We start from the raw sequence: 21,731 nt of genomic DNA, 5'->3' as shown, positions 1-21,731 counted from the left end.
TCTTACACTTCTGCTGCAGCAGGTGTCTGAAATTCAGCAGGACCCTGGGGTGAGAGAAGTGCCTTTTCTTTTTCTCTTGAAATTCCATTCAGACTTATTGGAGATATAAAAGTTGTCCTTCTCCTTCTCTTGCGGGTGTTCCTCAGGAAAACATTGGCATCTGCCCAAGTGATAACGGCAAACGAACAGCAGCATCACCACTACTCCCTGCACCAGGCATCACCCTTACCCTGGATCATATCACCTAGACCCAGCACATACCCCAACACCACTCCCTTTGGGGTAGCATGTGGGGCAAGTGCTCCCCCGCTGCACAGGTGAGAAGAGAGAGAGAGCCAAGAGACCAAGCTCCCCCTGGATGGACCTAGCACATGGCCCATCCTCCACACTGGGACAACAGTCTTCTCCTGTTGCCAGCTATTAGTTAGTCCTATAGCTCGATTGATAGGAGTCTTTGCTGAAGGTCAGGCTTCTAACTCTTGAGTGGCAAGGAGGGAGTAGGATACTGCATGTGAATGTTTTTATATATTTTTTCATTTAAAAAAATAATCGCAGGCACTTACGTACTGTCCTACAGTAAAAGAGTTATTTAGGACCCAGTCACGCACTGGAAAGTGAAGAATTGCTAGACTGACAGTTGCCCACAGCTGTAATTTGGCCCCCTTGTGCCTGTGCATTATGGTATAATCTTTAATTCCATGACTCCCATCCTACTTTTTCCACAGGCCCCCACCTCACTCAGTGCACTGGCTGGATGCACAGGGAAGCAGGATTAAAGTTCCACAAGCTGCCATATACCTGGCATTTCCTAGTGGTCAGTGCTTGGCTTTGTAACCTAAACTTTTGTATACAAGATTGTATAGTTCGAACTTGAGCTGCTAATCCGATAAACTGTCCTGTGATGTAGTTGCACAGTGAGAAGAGCGCTAACACAGCCCCCCTTCAGTCTTCCTTTGCATTTTCTGACTAGTGAATACTTAACCATGGAACTGCAATACTGCATTAGGACAGGCCTTTTTGGCATTTAAAGATAGAGGCTTTCTCTAGTTCAACCCTGAACTTCTCTAGCTGCAACAATTAGATACAGCTGGATGTCCATGCCGCTGCCACAACCCCAGGAGTGTGGGCTGATGAAAAGCTGCAGACTTCCTGCTCTGCTCACAGGATGTTGCTTAAACTCCTGTCTGAACCACTCAGTTGGAGACAGACTGAACTTTCTAGCCTTTTCCTGTGCAGACTGCAGTGGGCTCTCCCCACATCCCCATAAATCAACCCCCCACCCCCATGCACTGGCTGAAAAGTGCCTGCAGCTGCTTCTCGGCCAGCAAGAACAATACAATAGCAGCAGCAAAGGGTAAACCTGGCCGCAAATCTGACCAGAAGCTGAGCTGTGCTTCCTGAAGCACTTCCTCTTTCTGCTTTGACTAAATCCAGTCTGGCCAAGCCAAGGGACAAACAGGGGCCTGGATGTACTGGGGGTTTCTTCTGAACAAGGGGGAACCTTCAAGCCTTGGGTGCCACTCACATGCCAAGTCAAAATAAGTCATTTGCCCAGCTATAGCTTGTAGTTCTCATAGCACTTAAATACTAATACATCAGTGCTGCTCTCAACACCCCTTGCACAGAGGGAACGTATCCTTGTCCCCATCTGACAGCTGGGCCTCAGAAATGAACCCGAGGCCCCATACTATGCCAACGGCAGAGCCAGAAATGGAGTGTGGCCCTCCTGACTGCAAACCCAGTGGCTTAACCACAAGAACTGCCTCAACTGCAGTAAGTACCCATTGAGCGAGTTTGCTGTACAATGGGTGCTCTAAGTCTGGTGAGGCTGTATAAATCTCAACATTTCAGGGGCCCTCATTGACCCAGAGTGCTGCATGGGCAGCTTGCACCTAAGTGATGCACATCTGTGTACAATTCTTAATTCTCACAGCCCTGCTCTTCATTTATGGTTGTACCATTTGCTGAGCAAGAATGGCTTGTTAATTTCACCAGCAATACAAGGCTGCAGCTGACCAGCTTTGTTCTCATACTGCAGCTACAGTGGGTAGTTATGACACTAGTGGCTTCAGTACGCCTGGTGCTGCACTTGGATCATCCCAGTTCTACAACAAACTCAAAAACGTCACATTACCTTGGGTTTCCTTTGCTAAAATATGTGGCTTCTGCCTTCCCAGCCCCATTTCAACTGTAGTAGCACTCCTCCGATGACATGGACTTCAGCGTAGGCGCAAAAAGGAATAGGGCTTGGAGAATTGTTATAAAGAGAGCGATTTACAGGGGCAGAACGATCCAAAATGTTTTGGGTCAAGAGATCCCAACTTCAGAGGCAAGGTATAGCACTATCCAGCCTGTGGGGCTGGCACGCAGTAACTACAGAGCAGGTTGTGGCCTGTTATCACTGGAATGGTGTGCAGGACCCACCTGTTTAAGGGCTGACTTTTTGGTGTTCTGCTAGTGAGAGCTTTCTTTTGGGATGGGAGGTTAAAGCTGTTGCAGATACAAATCTTGGCTTCCAGGCTCCTCCTTACAGCTGCAACACAGGGGGGGTTAAATCCCCAGACGGTCATGATAAGAAATTAACTTTTTGAAGAAAGAGAAAGGAAGTGAGAAATTCCCCTGGCCTCTGGCCCAGCCCCGTAACCCAGTGTTGCCCAGTGAAGGTGGGACTTGCCTTCCTGCTGCTGGCAGTAGTTACAGTTTATTCGTCTTCCCAAAGGAAAAATGCTGAACCTCAGTGTTTTGTAAATTTTTTTAAACCTGCTTCCTGAAATGAGGTTTCCTGTTAGTGTCTCTTCCATTCCAGACAGCCTGGGGCATTTCCCAGCAAGGGTATTTTGTAATAGATTTCCCAGCGGTGGGTGACTTCAGCTGGGGCCAACCTGCTTAGGCTGGCTGTGAATAAGGCCTTGTCAGCTGGACTTTCAGTCGTGCTGCGTGCCTGCTGCTCCCACTGGCTTCACAGAAAGCCGAGGTTGCTCAGCACCCCTGCAAATTGGATGATAGGTATTAACAGTCCTCCCAGCTGATAGTGCCTACCTGGCAGGACCACTGGCTACTGCCATGTGGGCCAAACAGCTGATCCATCAAGGGATTCATTTTACTAGTTGCACCTTTTTCTTTCCTGTGTGTGAGCTGTATTTGAACAAATTGTGACTCAGCGTCTCACAGCCAATGTGTAAGGCAACAAGAGCTGGAAGATATCAGGGGCTGGAAAGGTAAAATGGATGCAGCTTTGTGCTCTCCTGTAGCTCGGCCACAGGTTGGAACCTTAGAGCCTGTCTTGGTTACAAGTTAAGTAAGGAAAGTAGTAGGCAGCTTTCACTTTCTGGACAACATTTTGGGGGTAGTGGTTTCAGAATGGTGGGTAAAGTGTTTGGTACCAAAAGACCCGATTCAATTGTTGTATTAGTTTCTTCATTTAGTCTGTAGAAGAGAGAGACCTGGATCAAAGATTGAACTTGAGGAAGATTTTGGATCCAGTTCCAAACTTCCCTTTCCTGCTCTGAACTGCACCCAAGCTCTGCTTTGTTGTCCCTGAGTGAGGCACTTTGGCTCCAGCTTCATACACAGTTCTAGCCTGTAGGTGGTTTCTGCTTATCTCAATCCCATGCTGCTGTTGTGTGGCTGAATGAGCAGGACTGTAAGAGCCCCAGTTTGAAAAACATCATGACAATTCATTTGACACGCATCCACTTAGGAATCTTGGCTGCTCTTAACTTTGCAAGAATTGGGGATAAGAGTAGAGATAAGAAATCTACAGTACGAAGTTCTAGACTCGTCTCAGACATAAAGCAGAGTTGGCTGGACTGAGAAGATTCTGCTGCAATTCTCAATTCTAACCTGCACAAGGAAAATGATACATAAAGGGCTCCTGAGCTACAGTTTGCTAAACAGCAGGGAACTGAATAATATGTAAATTATATGCAAACTATGACTCCATGGCATACAGTACTCTGTCCAACAGGATTTTATATCTATAGAAACAGAACTGGTTCAGCTGTGAGGTTTTGGTGTTTTGTTTTGAAGCAGAGGGTAGTTCTGGACTCCTATTCAGTTCAACAGAATAGAGATGATGGCCGTGGAGTGCAGGGAGAGCAGAGTGGGCTTGTTGCAGAGCACTCTACCTGCAGAATTAGCAAGGGAGTGGGCTGTATCAGTGGCTACAGAATGTTAATAGAACTAGGTAATCAGCAGCAGGTGGCTTAGGCAGCCGAGCGCTGGTGATTCTGGTTTTCACAGGAGCTAGGGCAAAGTCCCTATATAATGTAGGTGGGTGGGACACACAGAGTGTTTGCTCAGGCACTAACGACAGTTTCAATCAAAGTCTGAGAGTGAACCAGCTTCTCTGCCCTTCGGCCTGCAGGTGCCTGAGAGGCAAGCAGCACAAAGAGGAAAATAGCCCCCTCTGTTAAACATGCACAGCTCCTCAACCAAACTGTAAACCCTGTATATGATGGAACCCATTACAAGCCAGAAGGTGCAGCAGCACCCATGTACAGTGAATAACCACTGAGCAAGGGCACAGGGCTCTGTCCTATTCCAATGCCATGGGGCTAGTAGATCCTAAAATGAAATGCTGTCTCCTTAAACCAAAGGCCATTCTTTCCTCCAAGTAAATCTGTATGGAACCAAGCCAGCTGCAGCTGCCATAAACATTTCTAGCTACAGCCGCTACCTTGATGTCCTTAAGTGTACAATGCTGAAGGCAGAAAAACTGCATTAATTCACACCAGCTCCTCCAAGCCATCTTGCGCCTGCAGCCACCCCAGGGGAGTGGGCACTGCCTGCTGAGGGGAACTGCGTGTGCAAGTAGAAGCCTCTCTTTCCCCACTGACAAAAGGCAAAAAACTTAACATGGTCTCCTGGGTGAAGTGACACTGCCTCCCTACTGCCTCTGCCTCCAGCCAGCCTTCCACACAAACAGGTGAGTGACTGCAGTGGGAATTGTGTTTCACCTGAAACCCAAATTATGTAAAGAGAGCTTTGGGGGAGTGGATTTTATAGCTGGTGAAGGGCTGCTGACCATTGTTTTTCCAAGAAAATCCACATCAAAGCACAGGGCAGGAGATCATTATGTAGGTGCCTGCAACCACTAACCTCAGCGCTGTTACAATTGTGCTCTTGCCTGCGAGTTGTTCCAGGCCACCAACAGTAGAAGAGTGACATGCAGCGTTCTTATAGAAGTTTCTCACGACCACTGCTCCGCCCTCTCAGGGGAGAGTAGGGTCACAAGTGAAATGAGTTCAGCGTGCTCAGCCCAGTCCCTACCATCCGCAACACCAAACAAACACAGGATTTGCAGGCATGGCAAGCCAGCTCCACTCACAAAGGGACCATCACAGAGACCGAGGGGCGTGTGTGTTGATGGGGGAGTGGCAGAGCTAATGGGAAGGGGGGCCACCTCAGTAGGTTTATGTGTGGCATCTCTTTAAGCCATTAGATATAACTGAAGGTGGCATCGCCCATGCCACTGCCTGCCACCCCAGCTCTGCTACAGGGAAATGCTGCAGGTCAGGCTCGAGGTGCGCTGGGAGGGCCCACAGAACCTAACGCGGGCTGAGGCTTTTCACAAGCACTAGAAAGGGGCTTAGAAATGTCCTTGCTGCCTCCCTGTGGGTTGGGCTGCTTCTTAGATGATTCAAGCAGAGGCTGGCAGGTGCTGCAGGAGGTTTCTTTTCTTAAGGTAATTGTGAGAGCAAAGTACTTCTCCTGCCCCATGCAGGCCGCCTGGCTCCCAGGCTGTGTCTGGAAGAAGTAGGGAGCAGGAGGCACAGGCTGGGGGAGGGCCAGACCCCACAAAGGAAAGGGAAAGAAGCAGATGAAAGCTGCTGTTGCTGCTGCAACAGGACAGGTGGAAGTGCCTGGCTAGCCCAGCCACTCCTGTTCAGTTTTCATGTGGGCCTGGCTAGTCCGCTCACATGGCAACTTAGCTTTGCACAAAGCTGCTGTGTGCCAAGGGTAAGATGCTGTGGAGCATTGACTAGTCAAAGGAATAGGCAGGGTGTGTGGGGAGGCAGGGGGGCACGTGAGAGAAGAGCCCAACTTTTCACACTTCTGGCCTGACTGAGCTGCCTGTTGGCCCAAGTCAAGGGACTCCACAAATAATGCAAGGGGAAAGGTGGCTTTGTATTGACTTTAAGGCTGGCAGAGTGTCGAGAAGGAAGGATGTGGAGAAGAATAAACCCTTCACACCTGAAAGACACATGCTTTGACCACCATAGTTCCGTGTTTGAGAGCATCAGAGAAATAAGCATCCAAAGATACTGAGGTGCTCAAAATTGTTCCTACTGATTTCTGCCACAGGGGCTCTGGGGACATCAAAACATTGTTTCTTTGTGGCACATCTTGGGCCCTTCCCCCTCTCTACTACTTGCTAGATTCAGTGATTTCTGGTCTTGATCCGCAGCAAAGGCCACCCCCATTGACTTGTGAGTGTGCCGTAACTGCAGGATTGCACCCCCATCAAAGACAGGACATACAGAGGCTTAACTCTCTCCTTTGTCAAAAGTTCAGTAAGAACACAGTGTTAGTGCAGTCAGTGCCTAGAGCTGTGTCAGGCGGAAGGGAAGGGATGGCCATTGTGCTCTGAATTGTCTTAGGTTTGTGTGTTTAATACAGACAAATTTTACAGCGAATTTAGCACTGGCAAAAGATGTAGGCCTGCCTGTGCTGGAGCGTGACTCCCTCTGTTTAACCACAAAGCAAGGGCTGTCCAGGCAGTGGCAATGCAAGGTTCTTCTCATCCTAACCTCGACCTGGGGTGCATGTGTCACCTGTATGGGAGAGGGGGGGAATCACTTGGTGCTAGGGGCCCAATTCATTATTTGGCCTGATTGCCAAGAGAGCAGCTAAGTGTTAATTTCTCTTAACTGGGATGGTGGCTTTTGTTCAGGGAGATCCTGAAATTCATTTTAGGCCAGGAACAGCTATTGGCTAGGAACGCCACTCGGGCCAGCTGTACCAGTGTGAATTTGAACCTGTTTTGTTCACACAGGGTTTGACAGTGGCTTGCAGCAGTTTAGCTTAAGTCAACTGGGAACAGGTTTAAAGCAGAGGAAGCTACTTGCCCACCAAAGTAAGTTGCCTGCACCTATTTATATGTTTTTAGAGCTGGTTTAAGTTACACCAGGGCACCTTTATCCTACAGATAAGACCCCAGTAATGACTGCACTGGGCTGATTTCAAGCCACACACACACGTGGAGAGTTCCAACTCCCCAGTAATCCCCAGCCCCCCTTCATGTTGTTTGCATGCAATATGACAGAATGGTATATGCCTGCCCATCCTATTGCTTCATACTTCTGATTTGTAAGCTGCCTCCTCACTGAACGATTGTTCATTGTATTGGTTAGGTACTTCATTTTGCCACTTGATGGAGGCTATTTTGGCAAGTTGCTCAATGAACTATTAACACAGTGCTGCAGTGAAATCATACACGAAGCACAGAACTTTCTCTCAAGGATCACAAGTGTGCCACTACAAGGCAGCAGAGAGGTATAGTATCTCTCACACTCGCTCAGGCATGTCTATTACCTATTCTATTTAAATAACCCCACTCATCCCCCCCCCCCCCCGTGTATTTAGTATAAAGGTAAACAACAACAGAGGTGGTCACCGTATAACAGTACCCGGGCCAGTGAAAGCACCCAGAGGAAGAATAGAGAGAACAGACATAATGGGGCTGTACAATCAGAGTAGCACAGTCCCCACTTCACAGAGCTTACAGTCTAAACCAGTGGGTCTTAACCTTTACTGCAGCCTGCACCCCTTTGGCTCTCAAAATATGTTCTCACCCCCCTTACCAAAAATCCTTGAAGTAGGTCAGTTCTTTAAACCTAGATATATTTTTTGTTTGTATATTACAGTCATCACTAAAAATGTTTCATGTTAATAAATACATAGTTTGATGAAACAAAAGAGCTGTACTTACATGCCTGTGCTTAATTTGTGTTTTCAATGATTTACCTTCTAAAAAAATCTGGCATGTCTCCCCCCCCCCCCCAAAGGATATTGTGCACCCCAAGTTTAAACAGACAAAGGACATAAATCCTGCAATGTTTTACTCTTATCTAAAACGCAACCCAGCCTTTGCTTTGAACCCAATTTCCACTCTGAAGATCTGTCCACCATCTCCAATGTTGGTTTACTTGTAGTTGTTACCTGAAGTTCAGGCTCTGTGTTTGCTATAATTTGAACTAACAGCACATATCCAGCCAGCCACTGAGCAAACTGCCCGTGTCACTGTGTTGCAAACTGAAGTTTTTTAACTCTAATGCATAAGTGGTGCTCACTGTGACTGAAGTGTCGTGGGTGAAGACTGCCTGCCAACAGCCAATCTAATTCTCAAACTTTTATCCTCCTATTTTTGCATTTGTGTTGAGGAGTTTAAAAAGACACGGCTATGGTGAACTCTTGCAAAATGTATAAAAATGCCAGCCTGTAATGGAACTGAAAGGTACGCAGGGAAACCAGGTATGACAAGATTTGTGAGCTTTGCAACCACAACCGTTATTAAACAGGAGAGCTCAGCAAAGATTTGCCAGGAAAGAGAGCTAGAAATTTCAGTAATACACAAAGAAAGTCAGTTTCAGGGAAATGCCACGTTTCCTGTGCCAAGATTTGGACACATGCTTATTCTGTTCAAACTTAAACACTGCAAACTATTTTAAAACAAAAAAAATCCCCATTCCTTTCAAGCTAGTTTGAACTTCTTATAATTTACAGAAAGTCATAATCATATTCGAAAGAGTCCAAAGTCTTTATAGTCAGATCTGCTAAAGTATGGATGAATCATTTCCTTGTACTTTGTAATGCCATAGTCCTAGAAAATATTTGAATAAGAGCAGTCACAACGGCAAGTGTTCAAAAGGAAATAAAAGCTTTTAATGAAAATATTTTACCAAAAGTTCCTAGCTGGAATTCTGTATAAACGTGGAGTTCTTTTAAAAACAAGACACTGTTACTAGAAATGCACTGTTTACAAATCTGATTGCAAAAGCATGACTCAGCTCCTTAGATGGAGTAAGGAGGGGATTCCTGCTGATTCAAAATGTCGAAGGAGCAGTGGAAAAGAACTGTTCTGTAGGATCAGTACCTTGCTGGGCAACAAGGATGGTAACAGAGGGTGCAGAATGTTAGGATGTTAAGAAGGTTAAATGCGATGGGCTGATACAAGTCTCTTCTTCCTAAAATCTTTAGTTTGGAAACATCTTAATTTGTGTGTGCCCGGCTACTCTGGGTAATTAATATATGCGGGGCTTATTCTGGAAGGGATTTAAGCAGCTGAGGTGAATGGGTGCAGGGTGTGCATGCCCTTTGATATCACATTATCCTGATGAGGGGTCTCTAGTTGGACACTGTAAATGGGAGGTATCAGATGGATGTGATTTCTGGGACTGTTGAAAGCAGGGCTCTCTCTCTCTCCTAGGAGAGCAGAACTGAGTCCTGTTACTCTGCGATGACAAGGACAGGTTTAAAAACTAAATCTACAATGCTGCTTCTTACTAGTCACTTGCCCCAACTGGGGGCTACCCATCAGCACTGGTGATAAGGACGGGCTTCTGAACTGGTCCCAGGCAGCGTGGCCCTGATAAGGGCCAGAAGGGGACACAGGTGTTCCCGTGGCTACCAAGACAGAGCAATAAATGGGCCAACATGGTGGCTTAACTGCTCTGCAGTGCCAAGTGGAGGCTCGGGATCAGGCTGCCAGTCCTTAACAGCTGTTTCCCAGGCTGTGGCAGGGGGGTTTGGTTGGCAGCAGACACAGCTTGTTCAGGCCCATGGATTTATGTTGATTGCCAGCAACCTCTCAGCCCATTAACAAGCAGTACGGATAGGCTCCAGAGGCAGTCCTTGGGCGGAATAAGGGTGGCTGCACAGGGGCTCAAAAGGGAATGGAGGTGGCAAGAGGACAATAAGTGGCAACCTGGAGTTCCAGCACAGAGCTGGGGGGTGAGGGGGGGAGAGAAGAGAGAGAAGACTACAGCATCATCACTGATTTCCACCAATTCACTCAGCTGGCAGGGTCCTGTCTCATCTGGAAGCAACTCCCTGAAAAAGGAGCTTGCTCACCACCATGCCTGTTCCCTGAGCTCCTGTACTGACAGGAGATGATTCTGCTTAATCTGCCGAGCAGCGAAGTAGACAAAGAGGCCCTAGATAATCAACAGTCTGAAAGAGTAGTGGGGGTACCCACTCCATGGCTGTAAAATCCACCATAACCCAGGGCTTTGAGGAAGATGCAGTTGGAGCAATGTAGCTCTCTAGAGAACAAAGCCGCATTAAGGAGCTTTAACAAAGCAGTGATTTTCTTCCCCACTAGAAGGGTGGGCCAGTGCTTTCCCTCCCCAGGACAGCCTGCCTTTCAGGCCCCTTGGGGTTGGTGGAAGGCTCTTTTTTGCTGTTCTGCTCCAGTGACAGGCTCTCCACTCTGCTACCAGGAACTGAAGTCCCCAAAGCCTGTGCTCCTTTTCTCTTTCTTCACAGCTGCACTGGTTGAAGGCCCCTCATCATCTGCTGTTCGTTTTCTGCAGCCAAAATGAAAACAAATATCAGTGACTGCTAATGTTAGCTGGATTCCTTTCCCTTCCAAGCATGATTTAGAATGGAGCTAGCCTGTCACATACAAATTAGAGAGATGCTTTGGCTGCAGTACTGAGATGTGGTTTACCGGGGGTTGAAGATGCAGGGTTTTGGTCTAGCTCATTAAAGAGAGAGGGGCCACTTAAAATGTTGGGAATGGTTCCAGGTTTGGATTTTGAATACTCCCGAAATGTGGAAGGGATGGGGGGTGGTTTGAAGCTATGGCTTTGGTTTGGGCCCAGCACACAGGAACACAGGCAAATCGGAAAGCATGAGCCTGTTTCCTCACCTTCCTATGGAGTGCTTCATGCTTTTAAAAGTAAAAGGGTTTTGCAGTTAGCTGGACACAATGCAAGAAGTAGGGGGGCTGTGAGACATTTCCCACCCCTCCCAGTGCTGCCAAATGCATGATCCAGACCAACAGCAGTCCGTGCTGCTATTCCTGGCATCTCTCGAGCAGAGCCTATGAATCATGCAGAAATTTACTTGATTGCCAAGTCCCATGAGGTGGCCAATAGGGATCAGACTGAAACCACCAAAGGTGTCATTGGAGACCAGTGTCACACATGTTACAGAGAAGACTGCAGGGATGAAAGCCATTGGGAAAAAACCTCAGGGAACTGGTTGGCCCACTCAGCATAGACTATTAATCTTGCAAACTTTCCTACATGTTTCCATAGTAACCACGGTGGAGCAGGAAAGCAATTTTAAGTTCAACCGAATTTCAGCACAATTTTAAAACAGAGGTGAACAGCAGCATGTTCTAGCTGAACTTCTAAAAGACCCAAATGACTAACAATGTACATGTGCTGGCTAAACTTACAGGACACATTTTCAACTGAATGGGCACCAAAATCTCCCAACTGCACAGGCATACAGGCCTGTCGGCAGCCGAGGTCTGTACATACAAACACATGCTTTTGTGTACACTACGATGTGAGAGCCACATTTGTGGGAGGATTTGGTAGAAGGCTGTTCAAAACTTGGCAGTACACATTCTTTTTAATTCTCCAAAATAGGTGAAAAGCTGGGCCAGGGTTTGGCGCTCGCCTCTGGAAAGCTAAACTACCAACAGTACAAGAAGTGTGCAGGGAAAAGGCTGCTTTAGGAGTTCTCAGTAACACTGCAGAAGGGAAAACTCAGGAGACTGAATTCAGGTCCTGTCCAGGAAGTGATGGACAGGCTCCTCCACAGAGATGATAAAAGTGTTTGTAACTACACACACACACACGCTGTTAATGATCAGCTCTGGCCTTTACATTGAGCCTTTAAAAGAAATGTTTGCTGTTTTTATCCTTAAAACAATAGGGCCAGACACTGACTGCTGTGATTGGTACACGAATGTTCCTAGCAAGGTCCATCGGCATCAAACGGCTGGTAAGTGACAGTGTCTCCCATACAACACTGAGCCGTAGCGCTGGTGCCAGAGAGGAAAGGGGAGATCCCCGGCCAAGACAGCAGGAACACTGAACAAAGCACAGTTGTGCAAGAGACTTACGCTGCAGCCATATTAATGTACTTCCCAATGCCTGGCCGGTAAGTTTTGGGAGCCTGGCTCTCTCTCTTTGGCAGGACAGCCTTAGTCTTGGTTTTGGATGCTTCCTCCTCTTGTCGGGCCTTTTCTCTCTCTGCAGAGATCTGAGGGAAATGAGTATTAGAAGAATATGTTACAAGAGATTAGTTCAAAGAAAAGGCGACTGTGTCCAAGCGCTGTGTAGTGGCAAAGCACTATGCAATACCATCACTGCCATGACTTACAGTGCATGCTTGGGTAACAGTGCCTCAAGGAATGAATGGTCTATGGCCATCACTCCACTGCAAGTGATAGGCAACTGCCATTGGGAAGGCAGAGGTAACACTGGGAGACATGGAGGAGCCTTTATAAGTCTGGTGTATTACTCTCCAAACCACTATCCACTCCAACACTAGCATGTTTCTAGCAAACGAGATAGCCTCAGATAGCAGCTGTTCAATCTTTGCTTGTAAAACACAGGTGTAATCACCCAAGGGGAAGACAAGAGAGGCACGCAACATGGGACGAGTACGAATTCCCAGAGAAGCAGATGGGGCTACAGATTAGAATTAAATATTTCTTTGCAAACCTATCAAACAGATGATTTCCTCCTCACCTGAGCATCTGCCTCTTCATACGGATCAACAAAAACAGTTATTGATTTGATTCGTATTTCCTCCTGGAAACAAAAAATTAAAATTAAAAAAGGTACCAGAAGCTGCTAATTGGGTTGGTTTCATTTTTCTGAAGGTAACTTTAAAAAATAAGCAGTAACAGCCTGGACTGCATTCAGGGAACACACACACTCTCCCTTTGTTTGGTAACCCTTCTGGTTTACATTTAAGTAGTACCTTGGGACGATCTGTTTTTGGATCGCTGTCCACATTCTCCATAGCTGTCAGAGTCTCAAAACCACCAACCACTCTAAAACAGAAGAAAGGACTTAATTTCCAGCTGTACCAATGGAACATTAACCACTCGTTCTGGAGGGTGATGCAGCAGGTGTTTTCCCTCAGCTTGAAAAGAGACAAATCCACACTACATGCGCTTAGCAGTCCGAACGGCTGACAGATGTATAGAAACCCAGGCAATGAGTGTCCCAACATGGCCCATGTGGGCCAAAGCAAAGGTTTTAAAACCAAGATGAACATTCTTAAAGGAAGGAGATAAAATCAACACACGGGCGAGTCATTTGAGGTCTGTTAATATTGTGACAAACCCCCTAAAATAGTAGTTGGGAACAAAGGACTTAATACTGGTTTGTCACAAATTATAACCCACCGCAGCAAACTGGTTTTGCTAGAAGGAAGATAATTACTTCTACCATTATTAGGCACTTCCACTCTAACAACCACCCCTGGATCTTTATAAATCACGAATAATAAAGGCCCCATCCAGCAAGGAACATAACTACACACTTGGCTTTAAACACTTAAATATTCCTGTTGAATTCAATGGAACTGCTCATGTGCTAGAAGTTAAACATGTGCTTAAGTGTTTTTCTGGATTGGGGCCAAAGTGCAAGAGGTAAAATAATTCAATAGAAGGGTCTGAATTCAGTCATCGGGAGGTTTTGATGGAAGAGGAGGAGTTAGTTGCCCTGTGTACCCAGAAGCCTCCTGTTGAGGAATTTTTGCAGTGTCAAATGACTTGTACCAATTCTTCACTCAGTGCAGGAAAGGGGACAGACACTGCAAGGATGAAATAAAACTCCAGGTGTAGCTATATTTTCTCAGTATCCAATTTATGGTTGTCTGATTTAAGTGCTGATCTTTCACTGTGGTGAAGTACATGGTGTGCACAAATCTAACAAGTCAGACTTGATGATATCTGATCAGAATAAAAAGACTTCAATTTGTGAAGGCCAAATGCTGGATCAGTATGAATTAAAATGAGGGTCACTGTGAAAATGACGTGACTTTGTATTCTACCATAAAAGTCCTCTAGAATCAGCAATGTTGTTGTTAAAACTGATATTCAGAAGTGTAATAACACAGGACTTGAATACAATGGAGGTAATTCTGAGTCTAAATGGAGGGAGATATCTTCAGTGAGGAATAGCTGGGAGACCTGCAGAGAATTAATCTCAACTCTTTCACTTGGGGGAAATCTGACCAAAAAAAGCACTTAGTACAGACAATAGACCCAAATTAAGTCTGTCTCAAAAGCAGGTAATAAAGTAACAGACCAATATAGGTACAAATACTTTTGCAGAAAGAAAAAGGTGTTTAAGAAAGAAACATTTCACTGTTATTCTAAAATCTGAAAAGCTCTAAAATAAGATGGCATAATGACTCCATTAAAGAGATGCTCTTATGGAGTTATACCCTATAGGCACAAGAACACCTTAGCAATGTACTAGGAGCAGTGTTATAATGAAAACCAGAACGTTTCACACTGATTGGAGTGTTCCCTCCAAATCTAATGCTCTATTGTGTTCCCTTAAATTACAGTTCCTGCATGGAAACACTGCCAGATCAGGCCGGTCACATTGAAGCTTTTACAATGTCAAGCTGAGCTGGAGAGCAGAGGTTTAACAGGGTCTATTTTTCAGTCCCAGTATAAAAATCTGGGGCCCATTTCAGTACTGGTGTTCTCTGCTCGGATAACTGGGTGTACTTGCTAACTTTACAGGTGCAATTTTGGAGGTCACTTTAAATCTCACAAGCTGTTAGAAAAACATCACACAAGTATTCTTTGTACTGTGCTTAGCTAAGAATCCTTCCTCTGACTTCAGTGGGCATTGGATCAGTACACTATATGTACAAGGGTTTGTTAATGCTGCCTATAGCTGCTTCACTCAGAACTCTTATGGCTATTTAGCTTTAAATGTTACAGACTTCCCTTTGTGCTGATGTGTTTTCTCTTCGGAAGGAAAAAGTTAGTCTAGCTACCTCTCCATGTGGACAGAGGCAACATTTTTGATAACAAGGCATTTGGGGATGGACGGACACAGACACACACATAAATCTGTCATCCATGTGAAAACAGCAACAATAAATAAGGAACAAAACTGCTTCGGTAAAAAATAATTTACTTGGTTTTGTTCTTTGCTTTGGGCTAATTAAAAAAGCCTCTGAATCAAAAATATGGGAGGGCTTCTGTAAAAAATATCTGATAGGAATTCTGGTTTTCGCAGGGATGGAACTTTTTAAGTAACTGTCACTTAGAAAACTGAACCATGTTATAGATTTAAGGCAGCTTCATGACAATTATTGGGATTTTAAAAAACACTTGAGAATTAAGTCCAAATTCCTGTATAGCTTGCATTAATTCTGTGCTAGGACAGGCAAAATGAGAGTTCAGTTCACTAATGAAAATCACCATGTAACACAAGCAAAACCACGTGTCTCCTTACATAATTCTCTTTTTTCCATATCATGGATTCTCGATTATAACCTCTAACACACCAGGCATTAGCTTAACCTCTTCAGATGAGAATGCCTCAATCAATAAGCAAGCAGCATTAAAAAGTACTTTGGTGTATTACTATTCATTACATATTGGTGACATATTACATGCTATAATTTCCACCTCCTTGCAGACTTTTGATAGATATTCAGCTCTAACCAGTTCTAACAAGACTGGACATTACAAAAACTGTGGGTAGACCAGGTACAAAGGGACAAAAAAGTAAGACCCAGCCAGCCAAAAAATGACAAAATTATCCAAGCCAAAATAATTTCTAAATATTTGCAGCACAATCTTGCTACAATTATTAATTTTGTTGCTGCTGCCCCGCTTTACAAAATCTCTCAGTTTCAATCCTCAAGGGTCTTATCTATATTTTACAGTTAGATCCCAGCTTCACATGGATGTTAAACAAGAAAGAAATATTTATGCAGGCTGGAGAAGTCTCAGGTTTTTTCTGAAACTCTAGGTAGCACACAGGGGAAATCTTCCCAGAGTTCTACAGAGTTTCCAAAACCCCGCACACACTTTTGAGAATTTATAGCAGAAACCCAATTTTTATCTCCTCCTCCAGGCTGATATCACAGATTCATTTATAATGGTGAAAATTAAACCAAACTCTAAAGATATGTGCTCTGTATTTTTAATTGCCCCTGAAGCAAACTTATGATTCTTCTTCGAGTGCTTGCTCATATCCATTCCAGTAGGTGTATGCGCCGCGCGTGCACGTTCGTCAGAGAACTTTTACCTTAGCAACTCCAGCAGGCCGGGGCAGGTCGCCCCCTAGAGTGCCGCGCATGGCGGCGTGATAGTATTACCCCTGCCGGCCCACCCGGCTCCTCGAGTTCCTTCTTAACGCCGTGTCGGTCGTTGGAAAAACTGTGAGCGCGCATAGCGACCTCCACATCCCTAGCTTCTCTTGTTCATCGTTACAGTTCTATGTTAGTTAGTTATAGTTTAACTAGTCTAATATAGTTGTAGGTATAGTTATAGTTCTTGTAGTTATATAGTGTAGTTAGCGGGTTCGGGCTGCGAGCCTTTTCCCGCGCCCGGGCTGGGCTGATGCCCTGGTTCGCGGATTCAAGCGTGCTTGGCTTGGTAAAAAGCCCGATGCCCCACCAGTGATCCCACGACCGCCTGCTTAAAGCTGCCTGGGGAATCACACGTCTCAGAGAGTGCCGCATCGCAAAGCCTTCCGCCTCGGACTAAGAAGGAGCGAGGACCAGCGCCTCCGACGCTCCTTATGGAAGCGGGCAACTTCACCCGGCGCCGCCCTGGCACGAGCGCGGCTCCGGCACGATCCCTCTGCACCCGCGGAAAACGCAGCGGCTCCATCTTCTCGGCACCGTCTGGGAAGAGCCCTCGTCATCCTCTACCCCGGCTAAGCAGCCCAGAAGGAGCACCCGATGTCGATGCGGCCGCGGCTGGCCGTGCCAGGGGCTCGTTGACTCCAGCCCTGGGGCCATCGAGTCGATCACGTCTTAGCTCCCGCCAGATTCTGGGTAGAGGCTCATTAGTCCCGTCACGCCCGAGACATTTCTCAGCGGCAAGGGACCTTTATTGCCTTGCCGGAGCCTGGGCTGCGCCCAACCCCCTGGCGGAGGCAGCCAGGCGCCCGGTTGACACGGTGGTCACGATTCCCCAAGTCGTCCTGCCTCTGCTTTCCAATGGTTGGCTTAGATCAGTCCGTCGTATGTGCGGCGCTTCATTTTCAGCAGCCCCAGCCCGTCGCGATCCCTGGACGACGGATGCAGTCAGCACTTGGGGTGGGGCTCACCTAGGGGACCCTCCGGACCCAGGGTCGCTTGGCTCCTCCCGATGCTCGCCCTCCATTTCACATCCGGGAGTGACCCGAAAAGAACGGGCAAGGCGCCAAGTGATGCGGTAGACCGCTGCCTGGGCTCATGTGGAGGTGAAGTGGCCGCAGTACGCCTGTGCAGTGACGTAAAGCACGAATACCACGGCAGAGGCGCGAACACACGCCGCGCTGAAAAAGGGTAGCGAGGATTGTACAGCAACCAATCCTCCGAGTCGGACCGGCGCAAGCAGAACACCACAACCCGAAAGCCGCAGCCGAAGGAACAAGATGCCCGACGCACGTAGAAGAAGAGCCCACCAGGGAAAGCAGCATCGTAGAATAACACCATACAGGTGATACACATAACGGAGCAGAGGCGGCGAACGAAGATCTCCCTAACCTGGCGTTTTCGAGGGTATAGCAGATCACCTCTCGAGAGCGTTAGTGTGCATGAGGCGCTCAACTCACAGCCTGAGCGCACGGCGCGACAAAACACATTGATCGCTAGAGGGAGAGCCTTCGGCCGGCTCGGGACCCAAGAACTCCACCCCCGGGCGGACCCGTGCATCAGACTACACTCCGCTCAGGCTCCCAGCGAACGATACGGCCTAATCGCCGCACCCCGGACGCCGCCCTTGCTTCAATCCTCACACATCCGACGGGAACGGACGAATCCCGCCGACCGATAGGGAAAACGTCGGCCTTAAGCGCACAACCACGGGGGGCACCGCAAAGAGATTGAGAACGCCCATCGAACAGGAGATGCACAGGATTTACTAGCTCCTCGCAGCCAACACCCAGAGAGGCCGCAAAAGCCGCTGGGCAACTCGAAGTGCCGCGAGCCGACGCCTTTCTGTCATTCCACTGGAGGCGAACGGCAGTCTCTATCATATCAGCAGAGTCCACCCGGTTCCTGATAATATAAGACCCAAAGTCCCTTCTGACCAGACGCAGCCAAAGAACAGGAACATCCCGCTATGATTGAGTCGCATACACGGCATGGGGGCCAACTTCTCCAGCTCACTCCCGGATACTTCCCTACATGCCCTGGAACCGCATCGGTTGTCCGCCACCCGAAGAATTACCCCGGCCTCTTCAACCTGGCCCTTGATCACGGCCGCCCAACCAAGAAGACCAACCCGGCACGCCTCCCTAAGTCCACCCGGAATACCCAACGTCGCGTGACACCTTCCTCAGCATGGTTCCATGAGTAGGCCTAAACACCGGTCCAGAAGTTAATTGCTCATTCCGTCGAAGCCAACGGTAAACTTGTGAGGCAAAAAGCAATAAAGAAGAGGCGAAAAACCACCATACGACAAGCGCAAGAAACATACCGTAGAGGCCAAAATCGGAAAAACGTTTCACCAGCACGTGCAAGCAGGAAGCAAAGCGTTCCAACCCACCGACTCGTATCCAAAATCCAGTGGTTTCATAGATATACAAAAACACACTAATGTGAATCCTCAACGGAAACAAAGGACACTGCCACTGTCGCGTCTACATCCAGCGTTTCACGTAGCGCGCCAATCTCCACCTTCCACTCAGGGAGTGACGGCGCTCGGTCTTCTCGCACAATGGTGTCTAGATTCCTCAAGGGCTGGGAGCCCCTTTACCCCCAGGTCTGCCACAGCCCCTCCTGGATCTCAACCTGGTGTGTCCCATCTCATGTCTCCCCCGTTTGGCCGCTGGCTACGTGTTTCCCTCCTCTACTTGTCCTGGAAGACAGCATTCCTGGTGGCGATCACTTCTGCTCGGCGCGTGATCAGAGCTGCGCGCCCTCGTCGTAGATCCCCGTATACGGTGTTCCATCGGGACAAGGTGGCAACTGAGGCCGCACCCCGCATTTCTTCCAAAGTCGTCTCAGCCTTTCATGTGAACCAGGACTATTCCTACCCGTCTTCTTCCCGAAACCGCACTTGTCTCGCAAGAGCAACAGTTACACTCCTTAGATGTGCGCAGAGCACTCGCCTTTTATATAGAGCGAACCAAACCATCCGTAAGTCCACCCAGCTCTTTGTCGCCGTCGCTGAGCGAGTTAGAGGGTTACCCAGTCTCTCCTCAGAGGATTTCCTACATGGGTACTTCCTGTATACGGACACTGTTTACGACCTGGCGCATCCTCCTCCAGCAGCAGTAACGGCGCACTCTACCGAGCCCAGGCTTGTCGACGTTCTCGGCACGAGTACCCATCCGCGAAGATCTGCAGGGACGACTGGTCCTCCCGTGCACACCTTTGCTACCCATTATGCCCTGGTCCAGCATCCAGGGATGATGGCCCTTCGGCTCTGCTGTGTTACCCACTGTGAACCTCTCACTCGCACCCACCGCCTAGGTAAGCTTGGGACACCTACTGGAATGGATATGAGCAGCACTCGAAGAAGAAAACACGGTACTCACCCAACGTTTACTTCTTTTAATGTGTTGCTCTATCCATTCCCCACACCCGCACACTCTCCCCACTGTCGGAGGTAGCCCCAAGAAAAGAGACGCTGAAGCTGGCGGAGTATGGTATACGCCATGCGGCGGCGCCACATCTAGGGGCGACCTGCGGCCGCTGGAGTTGCTAGGGTAAAAGTTCTCAAGGCGATGCGGCGGCATACACCTACTGGAATGGATATGAGCAACACATCTCGAAGAACAACAGTTACAAGGTGGATACCGTGTTGTTTGATACAGAGAGATTTTTAACCAGTAGTTCCAGTCCTGTATCTTCTTGTTTGCTACTGGTAGTTCAGAAGCAGCCAGATAGCTGCGCCGCAATTCTCTCTTAGCACTGGAAATCTCAATGAAATATTCCCTTACCCCAAGGCTAGACCTCCTACAATATTAATATATTTTGCTGGTATTTATGGATCTTCATCTTTTGACAAGATGAATGAAAAATTATTAGAAATTTTCTGTTGCCAGTCCTTTTTCAAAGTCCGAGTGCCATTTCTAATGCAACTAGTTTAGACCCCATACATGACCTACTTTTACGTAGGTATCATGGGGGCGGGGGGAATGATGAGAGATTGTACTCCAGAATCCAAACAGCCTCAACGGTTTTGTTCTTTTTCGGGGATCCATCACCCTGTTGCCCCAAAATTATCCTTATGTAGAACCTACAATATTTTGAAATCTGCTACTGTTTTTGTTATTAACTAGTGTTGTTAAAGTCTGACATGAAATAACGACGTCCACCTGGCCTGGAACAGATTTCCAGACTTCAGACAAAAGTAGGGCTCAATACTGCCTACACTTACTAAAGAAGGGTGGTTGTGTAGTAAAGATGCTAGATTGGGATCTTGGCTCAGTTCCCTGCCATAGACTTCCTGTTTGACCTCAGGCATGTCTCAGCTCTCTGTATGTAAAATGGGGGTGATCCATCCTCTCTCACCCCCCACCCCAGCCCGGTCTATCTTGTCTACTTCCACTGTAAACTCTAGGGCAGGGACACTCTATTACTTTTGTGTTTGTACATTGTCAAGAACAACGAGGCACTGATTTTGGTTTGGGTCTCTGGCTGTTACCATAATAGTATAATAAAAATACTCATTCCTGTGAGTACTCATAATAATAAGCACTACATTGAGTAGTAAGAATTTACCTGACTAGACCCTTGAACTGTATCCTTTGTCTCATATGATTGTGTAGCTAGAAAACAACATGCGAGAACGTTACCACAGAGGCAGTGGAGGGACCACTAATTAACTAGGTGCTCCAGTACTGATGGTGCTGGTGCAGGAGAGAGATGAAAGCTGGAAAACTAAAGAGTGGAGTATAAAGGGAAAAACTGTGAAATGGACAAGAAGGACTGGATCAATGAACCTTCTGAAGCCTCCTTTGGGTTGAGGAACATTGAAAAAAAGCTTGCTTTGATCCTAGCAGCAAAAATGAATCTACATGTTACCATTGGGTCAGGAGAAGAAAGGCTGACTGCTGAAATCTGAAAGCCCCCAGCAATCATTTGTAGTGTGCAGCAGCTAGATGCTTAGTAGGGAACCAGGCACCATTGTGCTGGGTGCTGTACATAGACAGTGCCCGCCAGACCTTCCAGTTTAACAAATCAGGCTCTAGGTTTATAAAAATGTCTTTCTGGGTCAGTCATAGGAGGCATATGATCCAGGCCCTAGTTTACCATTATCAGTACATTTTTGTTTAAAATGTTCACAAAGACTTTTGCTTCGTCAACCTAGTGCCTACGTTAGGGGTTTTTCCTATTGCTTTTACTCTTCATTGCTGACTCCGTTCGTTTCATACTGACTGGCATACCAGCGCTTTGGCAGAACTTTCATTGGATTTGCATTCAGTAATGAGGACACTAGTCTCTATTTGCTGTTTCTAAAATCATTAGTGAAATTAACAATTTACAACTAGTTCCTAGTGACAGTGAATGTGGCTGACCAAGGGAGAGGTGGTGTTGGATGAATTTTTCCTTATGAACCA

The 21,731-nt window shown here is 47.1% G+C and overlaps 1 protein-coding gene across 2 annotated transcripts in view; it reads right to left on the bottom strand.

Moving 5' to 3' along the window:
• Positions 1-8,864: 8,864 nt before the first annotated feature.
• The window catches only part of PPIL2 (peptidylprolyl isomerase like 2), a 152,780-nt gene continuing 139,913 nt past the window's right edge, over positions 8,865-21,731 (bottom strand). For both annotated transcript variants that reach the window (XM_032776982.2, XM_032776988.2), the window contains 4 exons: positions 12,949-13,021; positions 12,714-12,776; positions 12,083-12,222; positions 8,865-10,529 (listed from right to left, as the gene is read on the bottom strand). In XM_032776982.2, coding sequence (XP_032632873.1) covers positions 10,436-10,529; positions 12,083-12,222; positions 12,714-12,776; positions 12,949-13,021 — 370 coding nt within the window. In that variant the 3' untranslated portion in view covers positions 8,865-10,435. The remainder of the gene's footprint in view (positions 10,530-12,082; positions 12,223-12,713; positions 12,777-12,948; positions 13,022-21,731) is intronic.

This window comes from Chelonoidis abingdonii, chromosome 22, assembly GCF_003597395.2.
Source record: "Chelonoidis abingdonii isolate Lonesome George chromosome 22, CheloAbing_2.0, whole genome shotgun sequence".
NCBI lineage: Eukaryota > Metazoa > Chordata > Testudines > Testudinidae > Chelonoidis > Chelonoidis abingdonii.
The sequence above is the reverse complement of the archived record's forward strand: the minus strand, read 5'-3'. Positions and strand labels throughout refer to the sequence as shown.